This window comes from Somniosus microcephalus, chromosome 2 (assembly GCF_052327205.1).
Source record: "Somniosus microcephalus isolate GS21.2 chromosome 2, FLI_Smic_1.0, whole genome shotgun sequence".
Taxonomy (NCBI): Eukaryota; Metazoa; Chordata; class Chondrichthyes; order Squaliformes; family Somniosidae; genus Somniosus; species Somniosus microcephalus.
In genome coordinates, this window is record NC_140988.1 from 367,453,798 (window position 1) to 367,476,201 (window position 22,404).

The 22,404-nt window shown below is 47.0% G+C and overlaps 1 protein-coding gene across 4 annotated transcripts in view; it reads left to right on the forward strand.

Moving 5' to 3' along the window:
- Positions 1 to 22,404, forward strand: part of adisspb (adipose secreted signaling protein b) — a 206,735-nt gene that overhangs the window by 67,735 nt on the left and 116,596 nt on the right. For 3 of the 4 annotated variants that reach the window (XM_085975660.1, XM_085975663.1, XM_085975665.1), the window contains exons 3-4: positions 780 to 866; positions 17,789 to 17,927. In XM_085975660.1, coding sequence (XP_085831786.1) covers positions 780 to 866; positions 17,789 to 17,927 — 226 coding nt within the window. The remainder of the gene's footprint in view (positions 1 to 779; positions 867 to 17,788; positions 17,928 to 22,404) is intronic. The other variant, XM_085975669.1, reaches the window with a different exon arrangement.

The following is a 22,404-nucleotide window of genomic DNA, read 5'->3' on the forward strand; positions in this document are numbered from 1 at the left end:
AATCCAATAGTGAGTTGAGGAGAAATTACTTACTCAGAGAGTGGTTAGAATGTGGAACTCACTACCACAGGAAGTGGTTGAGGCAAATAGCATGGAAGCTTTCAGTAGGAAACTAGACGAGTACATGAGAGTAAAGGGAATAGAAAGATATGCTGAAAGGCTGAGATGAGGTAGATGGAATGGGAGGAGACTCGTGTGCAGTATAAACACAGACTAGTTGGGCCGAACGGCCTCTCTTTCTGTGCTGTATATTCTATGCAATGCAATTCTATATAAAACTGAGAACAGTAGGCAATTCTTCCAGTGTCCTGGCTATGTCCTTCCGGAAAGACCGATTCAGCATCATTCACCTCATTGCTGTCTGCAGAACCTTGCTGTGTGCTGAGCAAATTCAAATACTTTGACACGGTGAAGCGATGTCAAGTTTTGGCTCTCGGAGGCCGTAGATTGTGGGAGTAAGTAAAGAGTGGCGTGGCTTTGAGGTCCTGGGAAATAATGAGTTAGGGTAGGAGACAGTTCAGCGAGTCTTGATGTCAACCCTCGAATCAGTCGATTTCCATTCATGTGCTGTGTTGCAGGTCATGTTTGTACAGTTGAGGTTCACACACTAATTTCTGATGGCACTATTAAAACATCTTCAAAGACATATTAAAGTGATCGGATATTCAGCATGAAAAGGCAAAAATCAGGACATAGATAAGTTATGTTTGAAGATTACACACGATTGTGGAGCAGAATGATAAAATATACAATTTGTCTCTCCACATCTCCTTTAAAAGGACACGAGCACTGGAGAAAGTGCAAAAAGGATTGACAAGGATGGTACCATAACTGAGAGATTACAGCGATCGGGAAAGATTGAACAGGTTGGAGTTGTAAAGACTTGCATTTCTGTGGCGCCTTTCATGACTTCAGGATGCCCCAAAACGCTTTACAGCCAATCAAGTACTTTTTGAAGTGAAGTTGTTGTTGTGATGTAGGAAATGTAGAAAAGAGAAGACTTAGAGGTGATCTGATCGAGGTCTTTAAAATTATGAATGGGTTGGACAGGGTAGATGTGAAGAGAATGTTTCCACTTGTGGGAGAATCCAAAACTAGGGGCCATAAATACAGGATAGTTGCTAATAAATCCAATAGGGAAATAAGGAGAAATTTCTTTACTCAGAGAGTGGCTAGAATGTGGAACTCGCGACCACGGGAAGTGGTTGAGGCAAATAGCTTAGATACTTTCAAAAGGAAACTAGACGAGTACATGAGAGTAAAGGGAATAGAAAGATATGCTGAAAGGCTGAGATGAGGTAGATGGACTGGGAGGAGACTGGTGTGGAGTATAAACACCACCACAGACTAGTTGGACCAAATGGCCTGTTTCTGTGCTGTATATTCTATGAAAAACGCTTCTTAATACCTACGTCTTTGACCAAGCTTTTGGCCCAATATCTCCTTATGTGGCTTGTGTCCAATTTTGTTTGATAACGCTCCTGTGAAATGCCTTGGGATGTTTTAATACGTTAAAGGTGCTGTTTAAATGCATGTTGTTGTTAATTGAATTCCCTATTGGATTTATTAGTGACTATCTTATACTTATGACACCTGGGCCTAAAAATTCGGTTGATTTGCGCCTCCCGTTAGTGCCCTTCTCTTGAGTGCCGGGCTCTTTTGCACTGCAGCACATCACGCCTTCCTCCCCTTATTAAAGGGGAGGGGCCTAGCGCAGCACAGTTTGGCCACCAGGGATCGAGTGCCGGCAAACGAGCCCGGCACTCGAAGTGCCGCACTCACGGAGCGCAGCCGGCACATAGCGCAGCGATATTAACTCGCAGCGCCCCAAGAGGGAGGCGGGGCGCTCCCCGTAGCACCCCGCCTCCCTCTTTGGGCACAACTGGTGAATTTCGGCCACGGGGGCGCTAATTTTTTTGGGGCGCTACTTTTAGCAGCGACCCAATTTTTCCCCCCTAGTTTTAGACTCCCCCACAAGTGGAAACATCCTCTCTCCATCTATCCTATCAAACCCCTTCATAATTTTAAAGACCTCTATCAGGTCACCCCTCAGTCTTCTCTATTCTAGAGAAAAGAGCCGCCAGCCTGTTTCAGTCATTCCGTTTAGTTAGAATCATAGAAATTTATGGCACAGAAGGAGGCCATTCAGCCCATCGTTCTAACCTCTCCGTTCTGGGATCACTTCTGGTTCTGGTAACCACTGCTGCTTTTAAGTTACTCCTACCCTCCTACTCTGTCCAACCTTGTCGCGCCCTTGTGCTTGTGGGTTTTGCCCTGCACTTCAGTTTCTGAATTTTTTTTTGAAACGGGTAGCTTGTGCAAAACCTGTTGCAAATTGAAACCCATCGCAGATCCTAAAACCGGTTTATCGTGGTTAACTGCTGGTTATGTTGATTTTACGATTGCGTTTTTTAATCTGTTATTTGATTCCTTCAGGCCTGACTGACTCTGCAGGCGGGTTCAAACGTAAAATAAGAAAGCTTGAAACAATTGTCCGTCAATCTTCCACCGTGTGTAGTCAAGTCATGCTTCCAGTCTGCTGTCATTTTACCTCAGTCTGTGTGCTCGTGAATGAGGCGAGAGGCAGAGAGGTGGTTGTTGTGTATAATTTTCACAAGAGAAATAGGGAGTGTTACTTACCCAGTGTTGATTTTGAGTGTAATGGATCCTGATATAATGGAGCGTACGGGAGTCACCCTCGGGTGGAGATCGTTGCTTTTTTTTTATTCGTTCAATGGATCTGGGCGTTGCTGGCAAGACCAACATTTATTGCCCATCCCTAGTTGCCCTTGAGAAGGTGGTGGTGAGCCATCTTCTTGAACCGCTGCAGTCTGTGTTGAAGGTACTCCCACAGTGCTGTTAGGGAGGGAGTTCCAGGATTTTGACCCAGCGACGATGAAGGATCAGCGATCTATTTCCAGGTCAGGATGATGTGTGACTTGGGCGGGAACTTGGAGGTGGTGGTGCTCCCATGCGCCTGCTGCCCTTTTTCCTTCTATGTGGTAGAGGTTGCGGGTTTGGGAGGTGCTGCTGAAGAAGCCTTGGCGAGTTGCTGCAGTGCATCTTTTAGATGACACACACTGCAGCCACGGTACGCCAGTGGTGGAGGGAGTGAATGTTTAAGGTAGTGGATGGGGTGCCAATCAAACGGGCTGCTTTGTCCTGGATGGTGTCGAGCTTCTTGTGTTGTTGGAGCTGCACTCATCCAGGCAAGTGGAGAGTATTCCATCACACTCCTTACTTGTGCCCTGTAGATGGTGGAAAGGCTTTGGGGAGTCTGGAGGTGAGACACTCACCCCAGAATACCCAGCCTCTGACCTGCTCTGGTAGCCACAGTATTTATGTGGCTGGTCCAGTTAAGTTTCTGGTCAATGGTGACCCCCAGGATGTTGTAGGTGGGGGATTCGGCAATGGTAATGCTGTTGAATGTCAAGGGGCGGTGGTTAGACTCTCGCTTGTTGGAGATAGTCATTGCCTGGCACTTGTGTGGCGCGAATGTTACCTGCCACTTATCAGCTCAAGCCTGAACGTCCAGGTCTTGTTGCCTGCGGGCATGGATTGCTTCATTATCTGAGGAGTTGTGAATGGCGCTGAACACTCTGCCGTCATCAGCAAACATCCCCATTTCTGACCTTATGTTGGAGGGAAGGCCATTGATGAAGCAGCTGAAGATGGTTGGGCCTAGGACACTTCTTCATGCAAATCCATAAGTTTGTTTTTTGTTCTCCAGACTTAATATATTTAGGCTGGCGTAGTCTAAATTGTGACAGAAGACAGCAACACGTTATAGGAACATACGAACAGGAATAGGTCATTCCACCTGTCTGTTCGTAAACTACTAGTCATCCAGATGGCCCTGGCCTGTGGCCTCACCTGGGCTAAGCTCCATGTCCCATGAACCAAGTTCCTCATGTCCTTTTTCATTTTTCTCTCCTCCAACCAGTAAAGCGCTCGGAGATCTGGCTTTGCCTTGAATGAGCAGTACATTACATGCAAGGCAACATACTGGCTGTGAAGTGTTACGGAACATCCTGATGCTGTGAAAATGTGAGGTTATCCACTGGTAGGAAGAATAAAAAAGCAAAATATTATTTAAATGGAGAGAGACTACAGAATGCTGCGGTACAGAGGGATCTGGGGGTCCTCGTACATGAAACACAAAAAGTTAGCGTGCAGGTACCGCAAGTAATTAGGAAGGCAAATGGAATGTTGGCCTTTATTGCGAGGGGGATGGAGTATAAAAGTAGGGAAGTCGTGCTACAACTGTACAGGGCGCTGGTGAGACCACACCCGGAGTACTGCGTACAGTTTTGGTCTCCTTATTTAAGGAGGGATATACTTGCATTGGAGGCAGTTCAGAGAAGGTTCACGAGGTTGATTCCTGAGTTGAAGGGGTTGTCTTATGTGGAAAGTTTGGGCCTATACTCATTGGAGTTTAGAAGAATAAGAGGTGATCTTATTGAAACATATAAGATTCTGAGGGGGATTGACAGGGTAGATGCTGAGAGGATGTTTCCCCTCGTGGGAGAATCTAGAACTAGGGGGCATAGTTTCAGGATAAGGGGTCGCCCATTTAAAACGGAGATGAGGAGGAATTTCTTCTCTGAGGGTCGTGAATCTTTGGAATTCTCTACCCCGGAGAGCTGTGGAGGCTGAGTCGTTGAATATAGTCACGGTGGCGATAGACAGATTTTTGAAAAACAGGGGAATCACGGGTTATGGGGAACGGGCAGGACAGTGGAGTTGAGGCCAAGATCAGATCAGCCATGATCTCATTGAATGGCGGAGCAGGCTCGAGGGGCCGAATGGCCGACTCCTGCTCCTGTTTCTTATGTTATTCTGAAAGGAGTTATATAAATACAAGCTTTTTTTTCTCTCTTTCTGTTTCTTTTCCTTTTTCATTTTCTTTCGATTTCTCTTACTTTCACTCTCTCTCACTCTCTCTCTCTGAAATAAGCTGCTGTCCTATTTAAAACATTTATCTCCCTCTCTCCAGGTCTTTTATCCCACCCCATCCCCAAAAATGAAAATCGCAGTTCTCCCTCTAAGGGGAAGCTTGCCAACACTGTTCTGCAGGCCTCCTGTGGGAGGACCAGGGGAGATTGGCATCCCAGGTGAATGTGGTGCTGCGGTTTCTGTCCTGCTGGGCACCATCTGGCCACAGCACGGCCCATTTCACAGATCACACGTTGAAGGTCAAGAGACCTTCAGCCCAACAACGGTCTTGGCTGTGTGTCACTCTGTGAACCGAGCGATGGGAGTAAAGGCCAAAGGGACAAACCTGCCTTCAGGAAGGAAACATAGAAACATAGAAGATAGGAGCAGGAGTAGGCCATTCGGCCCCTCGAGCCTGCTCCGCCATTCAATGCGATCATGGCTGATCATCCAATTTCAGTACCCAGCCCCTGCTTTCTCCCCATACCCCCTGATCCCTTTAGCCTTAAGAAATATATCCAACTCCTTCTTGAATATATTTAATGAATTGGCCTCTACTGCCTTCTGTGGTAGAGAATTCCACAGGTTCACCACTCTCTGGGGGAAGAAATTCCTCCTCATCTCTGTCCTAAATGGCTTACCCCTTATCCTTAGACTGTGACCCCTGGTTCTGGACTCCCCGACCATTGGGAGCATGCTTCCTGCATCTAGTCTGTCCAGTCCTGTCAGAATTTTATAAGTTTCAATGAGATCCCCTCTCATTCTTCTAAACTCCAGCGAGTACAAGCCCAATCGTCCCAATCTCTCCTCATGCGTCATTCCTGCCATCCCAGGTATCAGCCTGGTGAATCTTCGCTGAACTCCCTCCATGGCAAGAACATCCTTCCTCAGATAAGGCAACCAAAACTGCACACAATACTCGAGATGTGGTCTCACCAAGGCCCTGTTCAACTGCAGCAAGACATCCTTGTTCCTGTACTCAAACCCTCTCGCTACGAAGGCCAACATACCATTTGCCTTCTTAACCGCCTGCTGCACCTGCATTCTTACCTTCAGTGACTGGTGCACAAGGACACCCAGGTCTCATTGCACTTCCTCTTCTCCCAATCTATTGCCATTCAGATAATAATCTGCCTTCCTGTTTTTGCCACCAAAGTGGATAACCTCACATTTATCCACGTTATATTGCATCTGCCATGCTTTTGCCCAATCACCCAACCTGTCCAAATCATCCTGGAGTTTCTCGGCATCCTCCTCACAGCACACACGCCCACCCAGCTTTGTGTCGTCTGCAAATTTGGAGATATTACATCTAGTTCCCTTGTCCAGATCATTAATATATATTGTGAATAGCTGGAGCCCAAGGACCGATCCCTGCGGTACCCCACTAGTCACTGCCTGCCACTCAGAAAAAGACCCGTTTATTCCAACTCTTTGCTTTCTGTCTGCCAACCAGTTCTCTATCCAAGTCAATACCTTGCCCCCAGTCCCATGTGCCTTAACTTTACACGCTAATCTCTTATGCGGGACCTTGTCAAAAGCCTTCTGAAAGTCCAAATACACCACATCCACTGGTTCTCCCTTATCTATTTTACTAGTTACATCCTCAAAAAATTCCAGTAGATTAGTCCTGTTAGAATTTTATAAGTTTCAATGAGATCCCCTCTCATTCTTCTAAACTCTAGCGAATATAAGCCTAATCGATCCAATCTCTCTTCATACGTCATTCCTGCCATCCCAGGTATCAGCCTGTCAGATTCACCTTGGAGTGTATTTCTGAGGGTATCTGCGCACCACACAGGAAACAGCTGGGCTTCAGTTCTCAGATAAAGCCAGCGCTTAATTCCAAATCACTCTGTACACGAGCCAAGTTTCCTTCCGACAGTGAAATAGTCTCCGTAGTTGAAGGCCGCACAGAGCAGGAAGATCCCAGCTCCAATCCGTGCTCTGTGCACAGTTAGCCGATCGCAGTTAGTGACAACAAGGACACTGCCATTGACCCGCGGGTATGGAGGGAAGGAAAACAGGCCACAATTCCAGGTCCTGGCCACTGTCCAGTGAGTCCTGATGGAAAGTGGGTGGGAGCAGGCTTTGATTTGGCTGTCGCCATTCCCCTAGATGCCTTTAAACACTCAACTAGCTACCTGCCTGGAGACTTTAATGGTACTTCGGCAGGGTCTTGCCCGACCCGACGTCACCGGCGAGAATGGGCTGGAGGGCAGCAACCAGGGCTGGTTGCCCCTTTCCCTTAGAAATTACGGCCAGAAAACTTGCCAGCTCCTGAATCCTGAACCAAGGAAGCTCTGACAGCACTCTGGGTAGGACGGATGATGAAAAGAGGATCAGAGTAACACAGAACATAAAAGGAGCAGGAGTCGGCCATTTGGCCCCTCGAGCCTGCTCCACCATTCAATAAGATCATGGCTGATCATCTACCTCATCTCCACTTTCCTGCACTATCCCCATATCCCTTGATTCCCTTAATATCCAAAAATCTATCGATCTCTGTCTTGAATATACTCAACGACTGAGCCTCCACAGCCTCTGGGGTAGAGAATTCCAAAGATTCACCACCCTCTGTGTGAAGAAATTTCTCCTCCTCTCAGTCCTAAATGGCCGACCCCTTATTCTGAGACTGTGACCCCTGGTTCTAGACTCCCCAGCCAGGGGGAACATCCTCCCTGCATCTACCCTGTCAAGCCCTGTAAGAATTTTGTATGTTTCAATGAGATCACCTCATTCTTATAAACGTTAGAGAATACAGGCCTAGTCTACTCAATCTCTCCTCATAGGACAATCCCCCCATCCCAGGAACCAGTCTGGTGAACCTTTGTTGCACTCCCTCTATGGCAAGTATATCCTTCCTTAGGTAAGGAGACCAAAACTGTACACAATACTCCAGGTGTGGTCTCACCAGGGCCCTATATAATTGCAGTAAGACACCTTTACTCTTATACTCAAATCCTCTTGTAATAAAGGCCAACATACCATTTGCTTTCCTAATTGCTTGCTGTACCTGCATGGTAACTTTCAGTGATTTGTGTACAAAGACAACCAGGTCCCTCTGAACACCAACGTTTCCCAATCCCCCTCAGTCAAAAGAATTTGAACATTTTATGGGGAAGCTAGATATGTACATGAGAGAGAAAGGAATAGAAGGATATGTGGATAGGCCATGAATATAAGATCGTCACTTCTGTGCTGTAGATTCTATGTAATAAATCTAATAGGGAATTCAGGAGAAACTTTTTCACCCAGACAGTGGTGAGAATGTGGAACTTGCTACAACAGGGAATAGTATAGATGCATTTAAGGGGAAGCTGAATAAGTACATTAGGGAGAAAGGAATAGAGGGATATGCTGATAGCGTGAGATGAAGACGGGTGGGAGGAGGCATGCATGGAGCATAAACACCAGCAGGGACCAGTTGGGCCGAATGGCCTGTTAAGATTCAATGTAAAGAAAAACGAGGCTGATACCTGGGATGGCAGGAATGACGTATGAGGAGAGATTGGGTCGATTGGGCTTATACTCGCTGGAGTTTAGAAGAATGAGAGGGGATCTCATTGAAACTTATAAAATTCTGACAGGACTGGATGCAGGAAGGATGTTCCCGATGGTCGGGGAGTCCAGAAGCAGGGGTTACAGTCTAAGGATAAGGGGTAAGCCATTTAGGACAGAAATGAGGAGGAATTTCTTCACCCAGAGAGTGGGAATTCTCTACCACAGAAGGCAGTTGAAGCCAATTCATTAAATATATTCAAGAAGGAGTTGGATATATTTCTTGAGGCTAAAGGGATCAAGGGGTATGGGGAGAAAGCAGGGACAGGATACTGAATTTGGATGATCAGCCATGATCTCATTGAATGGCGGAGCAGGCTCGAGGGGCCGAATGGCCTACTCCTGCTCCTATCTTCTATGTTTCTATGTTTGAAACAGCACGCACTTAGTTGAAGGGTTGCTATTCATTCATTTTTTTGAATGAAATTAAACTCCGTGTTCTTTTAAATCGTCGTTTAGCTACCCTTGTTTTGCGCTGCAGCATTTTGTCCTCTTCTGAAGGCACCGAGTCATCCTGGATCCATGTCCATGGATTGCAGCTGCCATATACGTTGCCTTGTGCAAGTCTCCATCCCTGCGTGTGTTGGCAGGCTGCTCAACTGTGTGAGGCAGATGTCGCAGCCAATTACGATCCTGTCCACACACGCACACACGTGTGTGCACTCCAGCAGAGGGTCACTTGCAGAGCGACCAGCTCTAGGAATCCCCCCCCCCCCCGGGTGAGCGCGATCCACTGGCCGTAGCTGCGATGCTCCCCACCGCCATACTCGACTAGCCTGCCAACGCTCGTTGTCTGTGCAGATACGTGGCCAATGACCACTTGGGTTGAGGTGCTGATCATTGAACAATTGCTGTGGAATCACAGCCCCAGCCTGCTGGTGCTTTCAGGTCATAACGGCACAGAAGGAGGCCACTCGGCCCATCGAGTCCCTGCCGGCTCTCTGTGGAGCAATCCAGTCAGTCCCATTCCCCCGCTCTATCCCCGTAGCCCTGCAAGTTTATTTCCCTCAAGTGCCTATCCAGTCTCCCCTTGAAAACATTGAGTGTCTCCGCTTCCACCACTTCCGTCGGCAGCGAGTTCCAGGCCCTCACCACTTGCTGCGTAAAAAAGCTTTTCTTCACGTCCCCCCTGTATCTCTTGCCCAAAACCTTAAATCTGTGTCCCCTAGTTCTTGTACCATCAACTAGTGGGAACAGCCTTTCCCCGTCTAGCCTATCCAAACCCGTCATAATCTTGTACACCTCTATCAAATCACCCCTCAACCTCCTTTGCTCTAATGAAAACAAATCCAGCTTCTCCAACCTCTCCTTGTAGCTAAGATCCCCCATCCCCGGAACCATTCTGGTAAATCTCCTCTGCACCCTCCCAAGGGCCTTCACATCCTTAAAACTACATAACCTGATGTTAGTTCGGGGTAAAAGAAAGGCTTGTATTTATATGAAAGAGATTCATCTTGATGAGGTTAGAGCCAAGATGCTTCAGTTATGAGAGGAGTCTGAAGTAACTGAGACTCTCCGTTAGAAGGTTAAGAGGAGACCTTCGAGGTGCTCAGAATTGAAGGGCTTTGATCTGGCAACTGAGAAAGATGTTTCATACTGGTCGAAAAGTCAGTAAATAAGGGTCATAAATTTAAGATCACCAGAAGAATGAACGGAGCGATTAGGAGAATTTTACTTCAGCGGAGGGATGTTAAGTCATGGAATCATAGAATGGTTACAACACAGAAGGAGGCCATTCGACCTGTCGAGCCCGTGCCGGCTCTCTACAAGAGCACTTCAGCTAGTCCCACTCCCCCGCCCTTTCCCTGTAGCCCTGCAGTTTTTTATCCTACAGGTACTTATCCAATTCCCTTTTGAAAGCCACGATTGAATCTGCCTCCACCACCCTCTCAGGAAAGGCATTCCAGATCCTAACCACTCGCTGCGTAAAAAAGTTTTCCCTCATGTCGCCTTTGGCTCTTCTACCAATCACCTTTATTCTGTGTCCTCTGGTTCTCGACCCTTCCGCCAATACATACATACGACCATAAGAATTAGGAGCAGAAGTAGGCCACTCGGCCCTTCGAGCCTGCTCCGCCGTTCAATAAGATTATGGCTGATCCGATTACTCCACATTCCCGCCTACCCCCGATTAACTTTTCACCTCCTTGCTTACCAAGAATCTATCTACCTCTGCCTTAAAAATATTCAAAGACTCTGCTTCCACCGCCCTCTGAGGAAGAGAGTTCCAAAGACTCACGACCCTCTGAGAAAAAATTTCTCCTAATCTCTGTCTTAAATGGGCGATCCCTTAATTTTAAACAGTGACCCCTAGTTCTAGATTCTCCCACAAGAGGAAACATCCTCTCCATATCCACCCTGTCCAGACCCCCTCAGGATCTTAAATGTTTCAATCGAGTCACCTCTTCTAAACTCCAGCGGATACAAGCCTAGCCTGTCCAACCTTTCCTCATAAGGCAATCCGCCCATTCCAGATATTAGTCTAGTAAACCTTCTCTGAACTGCTTCCAATGCATTTACATCCTTCCTTAAATAAGGAGACCAATACTGTACACAGTACTCCAGATGTGGTCTCACCAATGCCCTGTATAACTGAAGCATAACCTCCCTACTTTTGTATTCAATTCCCCTCACAATGAACGATAACATTCTATTAGCTTTCCTAATTACTTGCTGTACCTGCAAAGTAACCTTTTGCAATTCATGCACTAGGACACCCAGATCCCTCTGCATCTCAGAGCTCTGCAATCTCTCACCATTTAGATAATATGCTTTTTTATTCTTCCTGCCAAAATGGACAACTTCACATTTTTCCACATTATACTCTATTTGCCAGATCTTTGCCCACTCACTTAACTTATCTGTATCCCTTTGTAGCCTCCTTATGTCCTCTTCACAATTTACATTCCTACCTATCTTTATGTCACAGCAAATTTAGCAACCATACCTTCGGCCCCTTCATCCAAGTCATTTATATAAATTGTAAAAAGTTGAGGCCCCAGCACTGATCCCTGTGGCACACCACTCGTTACATCTTGCCAATCAGAAAATGACCCATTTATGCCAACTCTCTGTTTCCTGTTAGCTAGCCAATCTTCTATCCATGCCAATATGTTACCCCCTACACCATGAGCTTTTATTTTCTGCAATAACCTTTGATGTGGCACCTTATCAAATGCCTTCTGGAAATCTAAGTACAGTACATCCACTGGTTCCCCTTTATCCACAGCACATGTTACTTCCTCAAAGAACTCCAATCAATTGGTTAAACATGATTTCCCTTTCACAAAACCATGTTGACTCTGCCTGATTACTTTGAACTTTTCTAAATGCCCTGCTATAATGTCTTTAATAATAGCTTCTAACATCTTCCCTATGACAGATGTTAAGCTAACTGGCCTGTAGTTTCCTGCTTTCTGTCTCCCTTTTTGAATAAAGGAGTTACATTCGCTTGGGAACAGTTTCTCTCTATCTACTCTGTCTACACCCCTCGTGATTTAGAAAATATCTGACCAGAAATGGCAATGGAAGCAGAATCCATCTTGGATTTTAAAAGGGAAGTGGGCAAATAATTAAAACTGAACTTAAAAAAAAAAGTGAGTGGGAGTAATTGCATAGCTCTTTCAGAGAGCCGGCACAGACACGATGGGCTGAATGGCCTCCTTCTGTGCTATAAAATTCTGTGATCACACCTCATAAAGTACTTCGCGTACAATGAATTACTTTGAAGAGCCGATAAATCCCCAGGGTCTGATAATCTACATCCTAGGGTACTGAAGGAAGTGGCCCTGGAGATAGTAGATGCATTGCTGGTCATCTTCCAGAACTCAATAGACTCTGGAACAGTACCCATGGATTGGAGGGTAGCTAATGTTAGCCCACTATTCAAAAAAGGTGGTAGAGAAAAAGCGGGGAATTATAGCTTGACATCGGTAGTGGGGAAAATGCTAGAGTCCATTATAAAAGATGTAATAGCAGAGCACTTGGAAACAGTGACAGGATCGGACAAAGTCAGCATGAATTTACAAAAGGTAAATCATGCTTGACTAATCTACTGGAATTTTTTGAGGATGTAACTGGTAAAATAGATAAGGGAGAACCAGTGGATGTGGTGTATTTGGACTTTCCGAAGGCTTTCGATAAGGTCCCGCATAAGAGATTAGCGTATGGGATTGGGGGCAAGGTATTGACTTGGATAGAGAACTGGTTGGCGGACAGAAAGCAAAGAGTTGGACTAAACGGGTCGTTTTCCGAGTGGCAGGCAGTGACTAGTTGGGTACCGCAAGGATCGGTCCTAGGACCCCAGCTGTTCACAATATATATTAATGATCTGGACGAGGGAATTGGATGTAATATCTCCAAATTTGCAGACGACACAAAGCTGGGTGGGAGGGTATGCTGTGAGGAGGATGCCGAGAAACTCCAGTACGATTTGGACAGGTTGGGTGATTGGGCAGAAACATGGCAAATGCACTATAATGTGGATAAATGTGAGGTTATCCACTTTGGTGGCAAAAGCGGGAAGGCAGATTATTATTTGAATGGCAATAGATTGGGAGAAGGGGAAGTGCAAAGAGACCTGGGTGTTCTTGTGCACCAGTCGCTGAAGGTAAGCATGCAGGTGCAGCAGGGGGTTAAGAAGGCAAATGGTATGTTGGCCTTCGTAGCAAGAGGGTTTGAGTACAGGAACAAGGATGTCTTGCTACAGTTGTACAGGGCCTTGGTGAGACCACACCTTGAGTATTGTGTGCAGTTTTGGTCGCCTTATCTGAGGAAGGATGTTCTTGCCATGGAAGGAGTGCAGCGAAGATTCACCAGGCTAATACCTGGGATGGCAGGAATGACGTATGAGGAGAGATTGTGTCGATTGGGCTTATACTCACTGGAGTTTAGAAGATTGAGAGGGGATCTCATTGAAACCTATAAAATTCTGTCAGGCCTGGACAGACTAGATGCAGGAAGGATGTTCCCAATGGCCGGGGAGTCCAGAACTAGGGGTCATAGTCTAAGGATAAGGGGTAAGCCATTTAGGATTGAGATGAGGAATTTCTTCACCCAGAGAGTGGTGAACCTGTGGAATTCTCTGCCACAGAGGGCGGTGGAGGCCAGTTCATTAAATATATTCAAGAAGGAGTTGGATATATTTCTTAAGGCTAAAGGGATCAAGGGATATAGGGAGAAGGCAGGGACAGGGTACTGAATTTAGATGATCAGCTATGATCTCATTGAATGGCGGAGCAGGCTCGAGGGGCCGAATGGCCTACTCCTGCTCTTAACTTCTATGTTTCTATGTAAGAGTGTGCGGCAGGCATTGGGGCCTATCAGTCAACCGATCTGTGGTGCTGTTGGTTGAGGGGCTACGTTCCCCCTAAGCTGTGCGGCCGCGCAGAGGTCTGGAGGTCCCGCGCAGGCCGCTCACCTGCTTTTTAATGGAAGGAACCGCGCATGCGCTAAAATTTGAATGGGTCGCGCAGCCAGTTAAAGGGACTGCGTACCAAAAAAGTAATTAAAGGAAAATTGTTGAGTGGGTGGGGGGGGAGAGAAAGAGTGTTAACCAGGGCACCATGCGAACGCCCTGCTCTTCTTCAAATAGTGTCATGGAATCGTTAACATCAGCCTGAACCAGCCAGTCATGAGTTACTTGAAGGAATAGCGATGCTGATTAGTGCGTCTCAGGTCTGTATTTAAAAGGTTAACACGATAAGGGGCTCTTGACAACTCCCTGCTTCGTATGAAGATCCCTCAACACGTTGCGTGTCTTCTGTGCTGGTTATTTTCACTCCCATTAAAATCGAATAGATTTTTTTTCCTCCTCCCCAGAAAAAAGGCCTCTTGGGCCCAGAGGGAACCGATTTCCATCCCCAGAACTCGCATCTCATTAAGTGGAATGTCCCGTGCATCTCGGAAGGTATCGCGTTCCCAACGAAGCGGAGTTCTTCCGTTAGTTAAACAGCTGAAAGCTTCTTCACGAGACAGTTGAGCGTGGCTGGGAGGCAGAGTCACAGCAGAGCCGGCCCGCCGAGTGGCAGCGGTACTGACTGTCGATTGGGAGGAAGGGGGTGGAGGGGGGCGGGGGCCACGGTGAGGTGGCTCCAATAGTACGTGGAGCTAATAGTCTCTTTAAATTCTGTCGGTAAGATTAATTGGCCATCGAACCAGTTTGTAAAAATTGCTGAGAGTAGAAGTTAATGTCCCAGTCGTCGAGACTTAACACAGCAATTTGTTTCCCCTTCTCTTTTAAAAAAAAATTCATTCACAGGAAGTGGGCGTCGCCAGCAAGGCCAGCATTTATTGCCCATCCCTCATTGCCCTTGAGAAGGTGGTGGGTGAGCTCCCATTTCAGAGGGCAGTTAAAAATCTACCACATTGCTGTGGGTCTGGAGTCACTGTTGGTCTCCAGACCGAGTAAGGACGGCAGATTTCCTTCCCTAAAGGACATTAGTGAGCCAGATGGGTTTTTATGACAGTGGCCACCATTACTGATGCTAGCTTTTTATTCCAGATTTTTTTTTTAATTAACTGAATTTAAATTCTCCAGCTGACGTGGTGGGATCTGAACTCGCGTCTCCGGATTATTAGTCCAGGATTGCTAGTCCAGTAACAGAACCACTGTGCTACCGTACCCGTCTAATTGCATGTATTCTGTTTTGAAGGGTTTTGACAGAGTAAATAAGGAGAAACTGTTTCCACTGGTGGGAGGGTTGATGAGTAGAGGATTTAAGACAATTGGCAAAAGGACCAGAGGGGAGATGAGGAGAATTTTTTTTTTTTTACGCAGCGAGTTGTGATCTGGAACGCGCTGCCTGTAAGGGTGTTGGAAGCAGATTCAATAGTAACTTTCAAGAGAATTGGATAAATATTTTGAAAAGGAAAAAAATTGCAGGGGGAATGGGACTAATTTGGACAGCTCTTTCAAAAGAGCCGACACAGGCACGATGGGCCGAATGGCCGCCTCCTGCGCTGTGTGATTCTACGATCCTATAAGCTGTTGCTGCCAAAAACAAGTAAAGCTGAGCGCTGTCTGCCGCTTTTTCCTGTTCCTGAATGTTTCAGCAAAACGGAGCCAGTGGGTCGCACAATGCAGTCCTTTCACTTTGGTTAAGGATTCCCAATCCACAGGGCAAAAGTCCATGTTTCGACACTGCTTGGTGTCAGGATTGCCGAGCACCGTCCCTCATCCCACCCCACACCAAAATCCTGCTGTGCTGGCCAACACCACTAGAAACTGGTCATTTACGGTTTTTGGGACCTTGCTGTGCGCGCAAAATGGCTGACACGTTTGCCTACAAACCAGCTCTTAAAAAGCAACTCATTGGTTGTGAAGCACTTTGGCATGTCCCAGGAACATGATCAGCTGCTATATAAATATAATAATTTAGTTAGTTTGTTCCTTCTTGCCAGTCTCTGGACTCACGCAGCTGCTTGGTTGAGATTGTTGGCACTCGGTTCACGAGTACACACTGTATATCTTTAATGCCTTTATTGAAGGTGATCAATTGTTACTGACAAGGATTCAGATAGCAGGCGACATGTATTGAAAATGAGGAAGTTCAGAATAAGGAGGGAAATCAGATGGAATATTTCACTCATTGGGAACAGAGGAACAGGAGGAGGCCATTCAACCCCTCGAGCCATTCAATGAGCTCATGGCTGATCTGATCCGATTTTAGCCTCAACGCCACTTTCCTGCCTGCTCCCCATAACCCTTGATTCCGCTGTTGCTCAAAAATCTGTCTATCTCCGCCTTGAATATATTCAATGACTCGGCTTCCACAGCTCTCGGGAAAAGAATTCCAAAGATTCACGACCTTCTGAGAGAAGAAATTCCTCCTCATCTCCGTATTAAATGGGCGACCGCTTATTCTGAGACTGTGCCCCCTAGTTCTAGATTCCCTGAGTTTCAGTGAGATCATGGCTGATCTGTACCTCAACGCCATTTACCTGCCTTGGTTCCATATCCCTTGATAGCCCTTACCCAACAAAAACCTATTGATCTCCATCTTGAGAGCGCCAATTGTCCCCCAGCATCCACGGTCTTTTGGGGAAGAGTGTTCCAGGTTTCCACTACCGTTTGTGCGAAACAGTGCTTCCTGATTTCCCTTCTAAAAGGCCTGGCTCTAATTATAAGATTATGTTCTCTCGTTTTTGATTCCCCCCCCCCCCCCCATCAGAGGAAATAGAGAAAAGGCCATTGAAGTGAAAGACTTAAGGACTTGTATTTCTATAGCGCCTTTCACGACCACCGCACGTCCCAATGACATATTTTTTGAAGTGTAGCCACTGTTGTAATGTAGGAAACACAGCAGCCAATTTGCACACAACAAGCTCCCACAAACAGCAATGTGATAATGACCAGATAATCTGTTTTTTAGTTATGTTGGTTGAGGGATAAATATTGGCCAGGACACTGGCGATAACTCCCCTGCTCTTCACAGAATCACAGAAACCCCACAGTGCAGATAGAGGCCATTTCGGCCCATCGAGCCTGCACCGACACATATCCCACCCGATCCCCGTAACCCCTACACCAACACATATCCCACCCTATCCCCGTAACCCCACGTATTTAATCCCCCTAACACTAAGGGTCAATTTATCATAGCCAATCAACCTAACCCGCACATCTTTGGACTGTGGGAGGAAACCGGAGCACCCGGAGGAAACCCACGCAAACACGGGGAGAATGTGCAAACTCCACACAGACAGTCCCCCGAGGCCGGATTCGAACCCGGGTCCCCGGCGCTGTGAGGCAACAGTGCTAACCACTATGCCACTGTTCAAAATAGTGCCGTGGGATCTTTTACTTCCACCTGAGAGCACAGACGGGGCCTCGGTTTAACGTCTGATCTAAAAGACGGCACCTCTGACAGTGCAGCACTCCCTCAGCACTGGAGTGTCAGCCTTGATTTTTGTGCTCAAGTCCCTGGAGTGGGACTTGAACCCACAACCTCTTGACTCGGAGGCGAGAGTGCTACCCACTGAGCCACGGCTGTTAGAGTCATAGTTATACAGCACGGAAAGAGGCCCTTCGGCCCATCGTGTCCACGCCAGCCATCAAGCCCCGTCTATTCTAATCCCATTTTTCCAGCACTTGGTCCATAGCCTTGTATGCTATGGCGTTTCAAGTGCTCATCTGAATGCTTATAGAGTCGTAGTCACAATGGATTCGAGACAATTTGTACTTCTGGCAAGAGAAGGGACCGAGGGTCGTGATGATGAGGTGGGATTGATCCATGGAAACAATGGGCAGGCTTTGTTCTGAAATTCTTCTTGTTGCTGTGTGTTGTTCCAGGTCGGTTTCTTGAAGATCAGCCACAAATATGAGATAATGTTTCTGCTGCCAGCCGTCCAAAGCCTGGGACGGGAGGCCTGCGCTGCTCCCCTCCCTAACCTGTACTTGAAGGTGGTCGACATGGCTCCTGTACCAGAAGGTGAGAGTCCTTTACCAGCACTGATTTAAGGTGAAAGAACCAGAGGCGGCATGAAGGAAAACTTGTTTACGCAACGAGTGGTTAGGATTTGGAATGCGCTGCCTGATAGGGTGGTGGATACAGATTCAATAGCAACCTTCAAAAGGGAATTGGATAAATACGTGAAGAAAAAAAATTGCAGGGATATGGGGAAAGAGCGAGGGGAGTGGGACTAACTGGATTGCTCTTCGAAAGAGCCGGCGCAGACTCGATGGGCCGAATGGCCTCCTTTTGTGCTGTACTAGTCTATGATTCTAGTTAAACTCCAGGCGATTTAGAATATGATGTTCGGCTGCGGTTTGGTTCCAAGTGCCGGCCGAGGCTCAGTGGGTAACGCTCTTGCCTCTGAATCAGAAGGTTCAAGTCCCACTCCAGAGACTTGAGCACAAAATCTAGACTGACACTCCAGGGCAGTGCTGCTGAGGGAGTGCTGCACTGCCGGAGGTGCCGTCTTTCGGATGAGACGTTAAACCGAGGCCCCGTCTGCCCCCTCAGGTGGACGGGATTATTTTGAAAAAGAGCAGGGGAGTTATCCCCGGTGTCCTGGGGCCAATATTTGTCTCCCAACCATCATCACTAAAAACAGACTATCTGGTCATTATCACATTGCTGTTTGTGGGATCTCGCTGTGTGCAAATTAGGGGCCGCATTTCCTACATTACAAAATTGACTACACTTCGCATTTGCTTCATTGATTGTAAATCGCTTTGGGACGTCCTGAGGTTGCGCTATATAAATGCAAGTTCTTTCTTTGAATTAAATCGGTCACTGTTAGTAGATGTGGATCAACTTAGGTCATAAGACCCTAACCCATCATTGGCAGTCAGGTACCGTGCATGCACATCACACTTGTACGCTGCAGTGTGAGGCAAAGGGCGCAGCCTAGTTCTAGAATATCACCTGTAATGGGAGTATGTAGACTCCTAATTCTTTCTCCCCTCGACCCCACACTGGGCATCTGCCATTTGGAGAAATGTGAGACGAGGCCAAGACTGCAAAAAGCAGGTTTGAACTCTGACCTTTGCTGCGTACCTTGATCTCAGCCCGGGGTGACGTTGGGGATCCCATGACTGACCCCAGCTCCCTATACAAGGGATCGTCCTCCTGGCCCTGGGGAGGTGAGACACTTTTATTTGCGCAGCGAGTTGTCCCGATCTGGAATGCGCTGCCTGAAAGGGCGGTGGAAGCAGATTCAATAGTATCTTTCAAAAGGGAGTTGGATAAATACTTGAAAAGGAAAAAAAATTGCAGGGCTATGGGGAAAGAGCAGGGGGGAGTGGGACTAATCGGATCGCTGTTTCAAAGAGCCGGCATAGGCACGATGGGGCGAATGGCCTCCTTCTGTGCTGTAAGGCTCTGTGATTGTATGGTCGCTGATCAGTGACCTTTGCTGGAATATTTGTGGTGTTGAACTTCAGTTGAAGGTTAAACACTCGCTGTGTGGGGTCAGTCATTATGGTGAGTAACTGGGGGAGAGGGTCCTAGTGTATGTGGGACCGGTAAAAGAAAGAACTAGCATTTCTATAGCGCCTTTCACAACTTCAGGACCCCCCCCAAAGCGCTTTACAGCCAATGAAGTATATTTGAAGTGTAGTCGCTGTTGTAATGTAGGAAACGCGGCAGCCAATTTGCGCACAGCAAGGTCCCACAAACAGCAATGTGATGATCAGATAATCTGTTTATAGTGATGTTGGTTGAGGGATAAATATTGGCCAGGACACCGGGGAGAACTCCCCCTGCTTCTTCTTCGAAATACAACCTGTCAGATCTTTTATGTCCACCTGAGAGGGCAGGCGGGACCTCAGGATTAACGTACGACCCGAAAGACATTTGTGAGTCCGTACCATCAGGAAGGGTTAAGAAAAAAAAAAAAGTCATAATCCTGGGCCGCCCTTAAGCACCAGAGAGTCCAATGGTTCTGATGTTGTCATGACCTTGAGGACTGATGACTTCTCTCCAGTGCTGTGGAGATTAGGCTCCCACAGGGAGAGCAGGCAGTCCTCCCCCCTCATCGCTGAGCTGCCCGCACTGTAGTCTGGCCCAGTCTCTGCTTGCAGCCTCTGAGTAAGATGTCCGATTCAGTGGCCAAGTCCAAGGCAGCTTTTAGGCCTTGGCTTTGTGACCCACAAGCTGCTGGTCCGAAAGCTGTTCCATACGGGCTCCACAGGAGAAAGGAGATTTCACTCCATCGATTTGTGCTCGGATTGGGAGAGGTTTTTTCTTTGCAATCTACGGATTCAGCCAGTCCCTTCAAGTTGCTTTTTCAACAAACGAACCCATCTACCTTGGCTGCTGAACACTCCCATTTGTCACATGTCAGTAGAATTAACCATTAAAAAAAGAACCCACTCATAAATCACACTGATTTTAAAATGGCACCGCAGTCAACCTGCCGTACCGCTGGCTCGAACCCGGGAATTAAATTAAAAATAAACCAAGTCGAGGCAGCTTTCAATAAATCTAGCAATGCGCCAAGCGCTGGGCAGCGAGTGAACTCTCTGGGGGTAACCTTGACTCTGTACTGCACTGCAGCGCAGACCTCTTTCTCACACACACACACACACTGATTCCATTCAGAGTGCTGGGATAAATCATAGTGACACCGGGGCTTCAAGGGTAGATTCTGAGGACTTGTATTCCCTTGAGTGTCAAAGGATAATCTGACCAATTTGTTTTTAAAATGTTAAAAGTATTCGATAGGGTAGATACGGTGAAACAATTTCCTCTGGTTGGGGAATTGAGGGCGAGGGGACATAATCTTCAAATTAGAGCCAGCAATGAAATCAGGAAGCACTTTTTCCCACACAAAGGGTAGTGGAAATCTGGAGCTTTCAAGTCTGAGATTGATGAATTTTTGTTTGGTAAGGGATATGGAGCAAAGGCGGATAAATGGAGTTGATTTAGAACTAGGGGGCATAGTTTCAGGATAAGAGGTCGCCCGTTTAAGACGGAGATGAGGAGGAATTTCTTCTCTCAGAGGGTTGTGAATCTTTGGAATTCTCTACCCCAGAGAGCCGTGGAGGCGGAGTCAGTGAATATATTTATGGCGAAGATTGACAGACATTTGAGGTACGGGGAGGCAGGTTTTTGGGGAGCGGGTGGGAAAGTGGAGTTGAGGCCAAGATCAGCCATGTTCTTATTGAATGGCGGGGCAGGCTTGAGGGGCCGAATGGCCTCCTCCTGCTCCTATTTCTTATGTTCTTATTTATAGATCAGCCATGATCTAATTGAATGGCGGAACAGTCTCGAGGGGCTGAATGGCCTACTGCTGTTCCTAATCTTTCTATTTTCCTATTCAGTTCCCCCAATTTTAAAACATAATGAAGTAAAATATAAGGACATAAGAAATAGGAGCAGGAATAGGCCACTTGGCCCCTCGAGCCTGCTCCGCCATTCAATAAGATCATGGCTGATCTTGGGCTAAAAGCCACTTCCCTGCCCGCTACCCGAATGCATTGAGGACATTGCTGCTATTTATAAAAAAAAAAAAAAAAAAAAATTTTTTTTTTTTTAAAGTATTTGTTCCAAATACTTGTTGCTTGAATTTCTGGTTCAAATGCGTCTGGTTGGAACTATCTCACCTCTTAGGAAAGTGCGACTGCCCCTGCCAGCCATGCATTTGTTTGAGAAACGTCGGCGTAGCTTCAAGGCTCCTAGTGCAGGACACGGTCGAAAAGAGGTAAATAAGAGACCTACTTTTAAAAAGCCTGCTGATTTTTGGGAGGAATGGAAATGACGGAGGAACGTAAGGAGGTTCCACAAGTCAGAGGTCCTGGGAAACTGAGTTAGAGTAGAGAACTCCACCACCGGCGTACCGTGGCTGCAGTGTGCACCATCTACAAGATGCACTGCAGCAACTCGCTAAGGCTTCTTCGGCAGCACCTCCCAAACCCGCGGCCTCTACCACCTAGAAGGACAAGGGCAGCAGGCGCATGGGAACACCACCACCTTCAAGATCCCCTCCAAGTCAGACAGCATCCTGACTTAGAAATATACCGCCCATCCTTCATCGTTGCTGGGTCAAAATCCTGGAACTCCCGGCCTAACAGCACTGTGGCAGCACCTTCACCACACGGACTGCAGCGGTTCAAGAAGGCAGCTCGCCACCACCTTCTCGAGGGCAACTAGGGATGGGCAATAAATGCCGGCCTTGCCAGCGACGCCTACATCCCTGGAAAGAATAATAAAAAAAAAAAGTGAGTCTTCATTTTTTAAAAATTCTTTCATGGGATGTGGATGTTGCTGGCAAGGCCAGCATTTATTGCCCATCCCTAGTTGCCTTAATTGCAACCATGAGGATGCAAGGAGGAGGGAAAATGGTATCTAGGACACTTCTTATATTTAAGTTGCTCTCAGGATATGGGTAACACCAGTAATGCTACATTTATTGCCCATCCCTAGTTGCCCTGGCAACTGAGTGGTTCACGGAAGACCTGAA